This window comes from Paramormyrops kingsleyae, chromosome 10, assembly GCF_048594095.1.
Source record: "Paramormyrops kingsleyae isolate MSU_618 chromosome 10, PKINGS_0.4, whole genome shotgun sequence".
Taxonomy (NCBI): Eukaryota; Metazoa; Chordata; class Actinopteri; order Osteoglossiformes; family Mormyridae; genus Paramormyrops; species Paramormyrops kingsleyae.
The window spans coordinates 1,377,259-1,387,974 of record NC_132806.1 but is presented as its reverse complement, the minus strand read 5'-3'; the positions used below and the strand labels follow the sequence as shown (position 1 = coordinate 1,387,974).

General features: G+C 38.1%; 1 protein-coding gene across 1 annotated transcript; it reads right to left on the bottom strand.

Annotated features, from left to right (window-relative positions):
* Positions 1 to 1,819: 1,819 nt before the first annotated feature.
* Positions 1,820 to 7,905, bottom strand: LOC111855343 (uncharacterized). Its single transcript, XM_023834273.2, has 6 exons — positions 7,771 to 7,905; positions 7,152 to 7,502; positions 6,505 to 6,855; positions 4,608 to 4,724; positions 3,513 to 3,541; positions 1,820 to 2,652 (listed from the first exon to the last, which is right to left on the bottom strand). The coding sequence occupies exons 1-6, from the start codon at positions 7,808 to 7,810 to the stop codon at positions 2,521 to 2,523; spliced, it is 1,020 nt and encodes a 339-aa protein (XP_023690041.2). The 5' UTR covers positions 7,811 to 7,905; the 3' UTR covers positions 1,820 to 2,520.
* Positions 7,906 to 10,716: the final 2,811 nt, after the last annotated feature.

Below are 10,716 nucleotides of genomic sequence, written 5' to 3'. Positions count from 1 at the left end.
CATGTGAAAACTGAGTAGTGCAGAGCAGCTGTAACAGTTTTATCCACGTCCCTCGCGGACACTTTTGTGCACGTGCAGAACGCGGGATTTCAAAATCTGGCAGCAGCTTGATGCCCGGTCGAACAAATTAACATCCAGCTTGCTAAACCAGGTTAATGCTAAATTATGTTTTTTACTTTTCATGATACTTTAGCTCTGTACTGTTCTGTTGTATACACTGTAGCACCGGCGGGGCTCATGTCCCAGCATGCCCCGCGTGCAGTTGTAAATAGCCATTGTTGTGTTGTTGCTGTTATTGTTAATTGATAGGTAATTCCTTATTGTTGCGCATGTGTTTACATGTGCACATGTCTTGTGTGTACCCGGTCTGATCCTCGTGTGTAATTAGCTTACACAAATGTCCCACCGTGGATGCGTCTTACAGTTCGTTGTCTGACAACTTTGCGTTTCTTACATATAATTAAGTTTGGTGCTCTTTGGGTGCCTGATGTAATCCTTGTACGGATTATTAATTGAGTGGATGTTTCCCGACAGAGTAGTCTCCGTGTTTCTCTGCTCGCGATACCTCCATCTGCCCGTCGCAGCAATACGATATTTAAATTTAAGTTTTAATTGAAAGCATAGAGAAATTGTTCATTTATATATGAATTTAGTCGAGACACAACATACACAATGTCTAAAATTAGTCTGCTTTTGGTATTATAAGACGTCCACAACGACCACATTTGGACTATAAATAGCCCATACATGGAGGTCCCACGGCCGTCAATACTAGACGTTCATTAGACGTCAAAAAAAGACGTCGCCTGGCGTTACAAAACAACCCCTTCATTGGACCAAAATTGGACGTCCAAAAACGACATATTAAAGATGTCATTCCGACGTCACTATGCGCAGTGGGGTGGTACCTCAAAACTCTAACTTAATCCGTTCAGAACTCAGATTCGTATCCTAAAAAGAAATAATGGAAAACCAATTAATTGGTTCCCGGCCCCCAAAAATTACACCTAAATATGTTTTTCTTTTTAGCATTTAAACACAAAATTAACAGGATAAAACAAGAAGAGCATATACTGTACTAAACACATCTAAGCACATTTATCAACACCCACGTTGTTGTTGGGAATTGTTTCCCTCCCCCCTGCTATGCACGGATTATAAATAATATGACGGTAATATGGTTTGCCAGCGCTTTCTGTCCTACCCCTCCCACAACCTCTCCAGATATTTACATTCCCGACAAGATTTTGAATAATTTTAATTCTACCTGTGAAACCGTCCTAAACTGCATAGCACCCTTTATATCCAACCTAAAGCAAAATCTCAGCCCTGGTTTGACGATACGGTCAGAAAACTCTGAAAGAAAGTGGAAGACAGACAGAATGCAGGTGTCTTATCAAATTATGAAAAAATCCTTACACATCTTACAGGAAAATCCGCAGGAGCAGAATATTTAACTGAATTAATATCAAAACACAACCATCAACCAAAGGTTTTATTTAACACATTAAGCACTTTAATCAGTCTCCCAGACAGCGCCATAAGTGACACATCCTCCTTAAACTGTGATCAATTTCTCAAGTTCTTTATCACCAAAATATTTGATATTTGTGCTCAAATATGATCCAGTGGTGCCCTGGTATTAGCTACTCCGGTGTACACTGCCAAATTTAGTAATTTCTCTCCCATCTCTCTCTCATCTAAACAGAGTAATATCAAATTTAAAACCCTGTGCATAGCCCTTCAGAAAGAGGCTTTCAACTGCATTGGTCCTTCTATTTTGGATATTATAAAGAGTTCACTCATTTCTGCACCAGTACCAGTGTTTTTTAAACATGCGCTCCAAGAGCAATGACAACTGAGCAGTATTTTAAGATTGGGCTCCAACAGCTACTAGTCAGAAGAGGAGTAAGTACTAATTAGTAATGGAGGAGCAAGTGTGACAGTATATTACATTTATTTAAATCATTACTTTATACATATTCCCGCAATATCCCAGCTATCACTGTCTTCATGTAACACCTCTTTTTTCCACATAACTTTGGTAATTCATTCTTATCACAGGTACAAAGCAGTAAAATATAGGTTTTCTCATAGCATAACTCAATACAAACCTAGTTAAGAAGTGGAAAATTCAGTTTATTTTATGTAGAAGAATAGGGGAAAAATATTTTGTGACATCATGTATTGTGTACATTTTCGGAAGTAACACAAAATAAATCACATGTTATGCCAGGAGGCAGTACAGCATGAAAACAAAAGATTGTGTTTTTAGTTCATTGATTAAAAAAACTAAATATGTAAATTACCAGTGAATTGTCGGTCAGATTACTAAATTTTGAAAGGAAAAAACTAGCTTGCACATGGAATTCTCATCATTTTTCAGGATCTTTAACACTAGTTAAATCATAATCTCTAGCTAAAATAACATTTTACATTTAATTATAGTTATTTTATTATTGTTGTTTGTGAATTAATAATGTTAAAGCACAGTAAGAGATCATTGTGTACAGCATTGTATTAGCCTGTAACTTCATATCTCACTTCTGTGTATAGAGTTTCTCTCCTCATAACTGGTCTCTTATTCCTGTCTTTGGATTTTTTGCCAGTGACGTTCAAAGAAGCATAGTTCAGTCTGTCAGCTTCATGGTTCTGCAAAGTAAAGATACATTCAAACTCATTCCTCTGATTCTTATAAGTTTATACGTAGGACATTGTTAGCAATTGTTTCTAAGTGCTGCAATATCGTCTTATCCTTGTTTTAAAAAAATGGTAACATTTTACTAAAGGCCATGTTTTTAGTAATTTATTAAACATGTTCATAATGCATTATTATGCATTCATAAAGCATTATGAATATTTATCAAAAGCACAACACATTATAGCCATGCTTAAAATGTAGAATGACTGCCTTATGAAGCTTTAATCTGTAATGCACTATAGATACCTTTATAATGCAGTAGAGAACATCCTTAGTGCTTATACCTACCATTATAATGCATTATAAAGGTATTTATAGTGAATTACAGATGAGATAAAGCATTCATAATGCATAATACACATGGCTGTAAAGTGTTATTCCTTTTGATAAATATGTATAGCCATGTTTATAATGCTTTATTATTGCATTATTATTTGTTATAGATGTGTTTATAGATTGCTAAAAACATGGCCTAAAGTGTTACCAAAAAATCTTTCTCAAATAGTTTAATGCAGGGTTCCCCAAATCTGGTCGTGGAGGGCCAGAATCCAGCATGGTTTGCAGATTTCCCTGCACAAGCACATCTTAATCAGCTATTATCCAGTTTTGTAAGCATGTTTGAGCAAGGAAATCTGCAAACTGTGTTGGATTCTGACCCTCCAGGACTGGAACTGGCATCCCTGGTTTAAGGATTCAAATCATCCAGCACCTCACTGATCAATTGGTGGTAGATAACCGCATCATCAATAGAAGTGTCATAAAAATGTAAGCTAGAAAAATTTGCTTATTATATTAAAATGTGTGTACTTACCTCTTCAGTGGATAGCCTTTCATTTTTCCCTATTTGAAATACAAGAACATTACCAATGAGAAAATGGGTATTTTACAATGCAAGTTTTTTAGTGGTGGACAATATGGTCGTATTTTATTGTAGCTAGTTACAGTTGTATCCATGATACACATTTCGGAGGTATCGTATGAACTTGGATACAGTACTACAATTACATTTACCTTTTTTAGTTGATGCTTTTAAAAAAATATATACGTACTGTCAAGGAGTCATCTAGGCTTAAGTGCAGATAAGCTGAGCTTCCAATGAATGCCAATTATACTGTAAGTACACTAACACTATTATTATCACCATAATGACAAAACAAACTGGATGCCATCATGCAATACCTGCATGTTCTGAGGCTGTACTACAGTAAAAACTGAGTGATATGAAACAAAGCAATACCAGCCTGAATACCATAGCACTCTCTGTATATGTCACTTCTTTGTCAGTTACCTGTCTCAGTGGATATCAATTTAGTGGCTAGATCTTGAACTGAAACCTTAATCTTAACCAGTTAGCTAACTTTGTTAATTTCTTTTTACCAACAAACTTTATATGTCATTGGACTCCTAAAAAACGCATTTGTGTCACATAGTTAACGGCACACAGTACACAGACGGGTCAGCTACACCCCATTAAATGCTTGAGTATTCTGCATGGCTGTGGAGGAAAAGCTGGTTCCAAAAAAGCTTCTACTTTGAATGTGTAGAAATGGTTTGCATTTGCAAAATCCAATGTGGACTACTCTACTGTAATTTGCAGACTTTGCCAAGATACTGCTTGTATAACAGGTGGCAAGACAACCTGTCTCTTTAAATAGTTAACATTACTACATACACACCAAAAAATGTGATTTATACTGTGGATTATAACCAAAAATATTATGACATAATATTTTAGCCATGTCGCCGACCCCAACTAGAAATCTATCATTCCAAAGCCTATTCAAGGTGAATAATACAGGCATAATTTTAAAAAACATCAACAATCACATTTCACCTGAATTGAAGTTGCAGATTGCACTACAACAATTAAACCATGGTATTCTGAATAAGTAACACTGTAAAATACCTTTACAATGCTGGCAGGGTCTTCTAATGAGGTGGATGATAATGACAAACAGGATGAAAGTAACAGCCAAGGTGGCACCCAGGCAGTAGACAATGTAGAGGAGAGCAATTGTATCTCCTGAAAATGTGGGGAAAATGTTACAAATGCTGTATGTTCTTGTGTTTTTAAACTTTTTGTTTTAAAATTTATTTTTCGTACTTTCCAATTAGATCCAATTACCTGATCTGAAAAAAATCTAAGGACTGTGAACAATAAAATTGTGGCCTTATGGTTAGGGATGTGCACTTGCAATTTAAAGATTGCTAGTTTGAATCCCTAACCAGCAAAGTACCACTGAGGTACCCTGAGCAAGTACTGCTCTCGGAGTGCTGATTTAGCTGTCCCTTGTCCCCTGTATAAAGTACAGATATTTTATGGGTTCCACTGAAATAAAGGTAGCTGATTACGAGAAAGATCTCGGTATCTCGGTGTGTATGTTGATGCTTCCATGTCCCACTCTCGCCAGTGTGGGGAAGCAATAAAAAAGGCCAATAGAATGTTAGGTTATATCTCTAGGTGTGTGGAGTTTAAGTCAAGGGAGGTGATGCTACAATTATATAATTCCTTGGTAAGACCCCACCTAGAATATTGTGTGCAGGTTTGGTCACCATTCCTTAAGAAGGACATTGCTGCCTTAGAAAAGGTGCAACGGAGGGCTACTAGAATGATTCCTGGTCTTAGAGGAATGTCTTATGAGGAGAGGTTAGCTGAGCTGAATCTGTTTAGCTTCGAGCAAAGGAGACTAAGGGGGGACATGATCCAGGTATATAAGATTCTAACAAGCCTGGATGCTGTTCAGCCAAATGGGTATTTCAATATTAGTTTAAATACTAGAACTCGTGGCCATAAGTGGAAATTAGCAGGAAAACTAATTTGAGGAAGCACATCTTTATACAGCGTGTAGAGTATGGAATAGTCTCCCTGCTAGGGTAGCACAAGCTAAAACCCTGGGTTCCTTTAAATCAGAGCTAGATAAGATTTTAACAACTGAGCTATTAGTTAAGCTCTCCCCAAACGAGCTTGATGGGCCAAATGGCCTCCTCTCGTTTGTAAATTTCTTATGTTATTATGTCATGATATGACATATGGGTTAAATGCAGAGGATACATTTCATTGCTGTGTACTGTGTGCTATGGTGTCAACAATAAGAATTAATCACTTTCCCCTTTCCCCAACAATGGAATAAAATATTTATATAATACAGAATGATTATATGCAAACAGCTAATATTAAATACAGGGTCGAAGACTATATTGAGGTAAAATATGCATATAAATGACAAAGAAAAATACAATTTTATTCTGAAACATCAGACTTTAAACATTACATATTAGTATAGTATTATTAAGTATTGTAATAATGAATTAGTAATACATTGTTTTAACTCGTATTTAGTTTTTTCGGTGTCACTTTCTATGAATGTGATGTCTATAAGAACCTATGAACACATTCATAACACATTATAAAGTATTCATAAAACAAATAGGACAATAAATATTTATTAATTATTATTATTATTATTGTTCTTATCATTATAGCCATGTTCATTATGTTTTATCAATGCTTTATGAAGTTCAAAGCATTCTTAATTCTTATACTGACCAGTATATTGCATTATGAAGGTATCTATAATGCATTATAGATGAGATCTTTATTGAAGCTTATGAAGTAATATAATCCATACTATAATGTCTTATGACAGTAAGACAATAGAAGATGCTGTAATGCTTTATTAGTTCTTATACCAACCATTTTAATGCATTATGAATGTATCTGTTGTACATTATAGAGTACTTCAAGTAAAGTATTACCACTTTTTTTTTATTTACTAGCATTTCCAAACAGTTCTTTTACTTACCAGGAACGATTACAACTGCCCCGTTCCCAAACAGGATCTCCCCACACATGGCCACAGCACAGTAATAAGTCCCAGCATCAGAGAGGCTGAGGTTCCTCTTGGGGAGGCTGTAGACACAGCTCCGTGTAGGAGACCCAGCCTCAGGGCTCTTCTCACACTCATCACTCCTGTTTCCATGGGTATAAATGACTCCTGGAAGGGATTCTCCTGATCCATGTCTGAACCAGTAAACACTGTGTTCTCCTGCACAGCTCCCAGTCTCTATTGTACACTGCAGACTCACAGAGTCTCCTGGCTGCACTGTGTCAGACACAGGCTGCTGTATCACAGTCCTGCTCTTCCTCTCTGTGCCTAAAAGGGGTAATAAGAATTTGTGTCAGATTTATAGATATGTAAAATGTTGAATGTCTGTTTAAACAAATTTTTTGGATAAAAACCATACAAAATAAATACATTTATGTTTGGACTAGGGTATTAATGATTATTTTAATTTGATTACATCTAATTGTTTCAATAAACAACCAATATAGAAAAAATGTTGCAAATAAAGAACATTTTTTGTATTGCACTTAATTACAAATTTAAGCAAGGAAGCACAGAGTTAATGCATATCATTAATAGCAATTAAACACATTCAATGGCCATACCTGTTACCAAAAGTGTTCCATTTCCAAAATGCACTATATGTAAACTTGTAGCCCCACAGTAATACATTGCTGAATCAGAATCTTGTGTATTTGAAATGATCAGATGATTTATTTCCTCTTCATTCTGCACTCTGAAGCGAGGGTTATATTTAAATTCGTTATAAAAAACAACGTCTCCTCCAAATATATAGACTGTGGATATGAGGCGAGGTTTCCATCCCCCTGATTGCTTGTACCAAGACATGTAAGATGGTATGTTTTTTGTATAAAAGCACCGTAGAGTTACTGTGTCCCCAACATGGAATGTCAGCAGAGGATCTGGCTGATTGACATCTCCAGTTTCTGATTTACCTGATTGTGTTACAAAGGAAATACAGAGAACAGTAGTGCACATCAAAAATAAAAGCAAACATAAATAAAAATATACAGGTGATTACTTAAGACACATTTCATGTTATTTTTAAAATCTGATGTTTTTTGACATTTTTCATTTTCAATTTTCTCTTCATATTTTCATATATTTTATACACGTAATAAATGCCAATAGTATCCATTAATGTAAACCTTCACATCAGAAAGACAAAAACTATAATTAAATAGTATTTAAATATTCACTTACATCCTGCCAACAAAAGAACGAGCACAAGACCAACATTCATTATCCACAGATGACCATTAATTTTATGTCTTCTGTTGCCTTTACAGTCCTCTGTAGATGATCAACACATCACAGAAAGATGTCAGTGACCTGACTGACTGAACGGTGAGAAAACAGCTCTTGCCAAAGCTACTGAATATTTTATGCTATGATCTTGATGTCTTTCTATTGGTCACCACCCCTGACTTCTCAGAAAACCTCCTCTGCATCCTGAACATTGTCAAGGTGGTGCTCAAAACTGTCTTGAGCTGTCTTTAATATTTTAATGTAACCACATTTAAATTTAGGCTGCATGATTTTACAACTAACATTTACACTTATTTAACTAATAGACATTTTCATCCAAAGCAACATAAAAGTGAGGCAACTAGCATATTACAACTGTCAAGAGGTCAACTAGGCATAAGTGCAGGTAGGCTGAGCTTACAAAGATTAGCCAGTTACAAAAGCAGTATTTGAGCAAGAGCTGTACACTGTAAGGACAGTGACTGAACAGTATGAAACAGAAAACATTCTCTCCACCTCAAAAAACAAATGCATGCTTGAAATAGCATCCTGCATCATTTATTGAAAACACAGTGCAGCTCGCAAACACTCCACATAGTGTACATAAACTATTTGGACAAAAGTATTGTGACATCCTTCTTAATCACTGAATTTAGTTGTTTCATTCAGACCCATTACCACAGGTGCATAAAGTCAAGCACCTAGCCATGCAGTCAGGTTTACAAACATTTGTGAAGGTGTGGGTCATTTTGAAGAGCTCAGTGAATTCAAGCGTCATACTGTCATTGGATGTCACCTTTGGAAAAAGTCAGTTCATGAAATTTCTTCCCTCCTAGATATTTCATAGTAGGGCTGGGCAGTATGGTTGTAAAACAATATCTTGATATTTTAAGTCACTGTACTGATATTCAATATATACATCCAATCTATCCATCCATCTTCTGTAACCGCTTATCCTATTCATGGTCATAGTGGGTTCCGAAGCCTATTCTGGAGATTATGAACACAAGGCAGTTAACAACCCAGGCACCAACCCATCGCAGGTATTCAATATACATTGATATAATTACTTTTTTTAAGACAGGACAGAAAATCAAAATAAATTATGGTTTTATTTGTTCACATCAATGATTCCAACAGAAAAATACACTGCTCAAAAAAATTAAAGGAACGCTTATTAATCAGAGTATAGCATCAAGTAAACTAAACTTCTTGGATATTCATCTTGTCAGATAAGTAGCAGAGGGGGTTGTAAATCAGTTTCAGCTGCTTTGGTGTTAATGAAATTAACAACAGGTGCACTAGAGGGGCAAGAATGAGACGACCCCCAAAACAGGAATGGTTTAACAGGTGGGGGCCACTGATATTTTTCTGTCCTAAACTCTTCTATCTGTTTTTTCACTAGTTTTGCATTTGGCTACAGTCAGTGTCACTACTGGTAGCATGAAGCGATACCTGGACCCTACAGAGGTTGCACAGGCAGTCCGACTCCTCCAGGATGGTGCATATTGATGTGTCATTGCCAGAAGTTTTGCTGTGTCTCCCAGCACAGTCTCAAGGGCATGGAGGAGATTCCATGAGACAGGCAATTACTCTTGGAGAGCTGGACAGGGCCATAGAAGGTCCTTAACCCATCAGCAGGACCGGTATCTGATCCTTTGTGCAAGAAGGAACAGGATGAGCACTGCCAGAGCCCTACAAAATGACCTCCAGCAGGCCACTGGTGTGCATGTCTCTGACCAAACAATCAGAAACAAACTTCATGAGGGTGGCCTGAGGGCCCGACATCCTCTAGTGAACCCTGTGCTCACTGCCCGGCACCATGGAGCACTGTCTGTGTGAATACCTGTGTGTGTCAGCGCGCTGGTGTTCATAAGGTTTCTCCATGTACAGTAAATGTCTAGTAATGTGTGTGGGGAGTCACACGGAGGAGTCCCTCAGGGCACGGGAACCCCAGGAGGATCACCGCAGGGACAATTGCAGCCCCCACCCAGAAAAGGGCAGAGGAGCGCTCCGGAGGGGGGCCATCCTGCAGCCACATGGCAGGAGCCCCAGGGGGCCGTGGCGGAGAGCCCACAGGCACCGCTGGCAGCCGGCCACACCAGGGCAGACCGGACCCCGGGCCCAGAGATCCAAGGGGCCCCCCCACCCCCCAGCCGGGGCCCGACAGAGCCGGGAGGGCCAGGCCCTGCCAGGCAACCGCCGAGAGTGAGCCAGCACACACCAGAGCATCCAACCCCGGACATCGAGAACCACCAACGCATCGGCAGCCGGAGGCCCCATCCACCGGCAGGGAGTGTGGCGGGGGGGAATAGATGTTGAGATGTTATAACTTTTTGTTAAGTATAGATAATTTAATGATTATAAATCTACCTTCTGGATCTATAATTGTGTTGAGTACTGTGAAATTAACATTTTTATGTATTAAAATTGCTACCCCCCTTTGCCTAGAGTTATAACAGGCTGAGAACACATTAAGAAACTCAGGTGTTTTAAGTTCATCTTTAGCTGTGGCAGGGCTATGAGTCTCTTGTAATAAAACAACGTCTGCCTGTAGTTTTTTAAGCTGGCTAAATATTTTTAACCTCTTCTCTCTGGAGCCAGCTCCATGCACATTCCATGAGACAAACCTTAGTGTGCCCATAGACGTGTGTGTGTAGCTACTATTGCACGTGCAAATGAGTGAGATATGAGTGACCGTGTGAGCACTTGTGTATGTGTGTATCCTATATGTCTGTGTGCACTATGAGTTCGAAGTGGTTGTGGTGACGCTGAGTACATATAAACATGGTCGTGCCGTGCAGATGTGTACAGATCGAGGGTGTTGTCAGTGACTGAGTAGAAATTTAAAGCAGGTGATTGGTGCAGTGAAAGCAGGGAGAAATGAAAAAGACATACAAA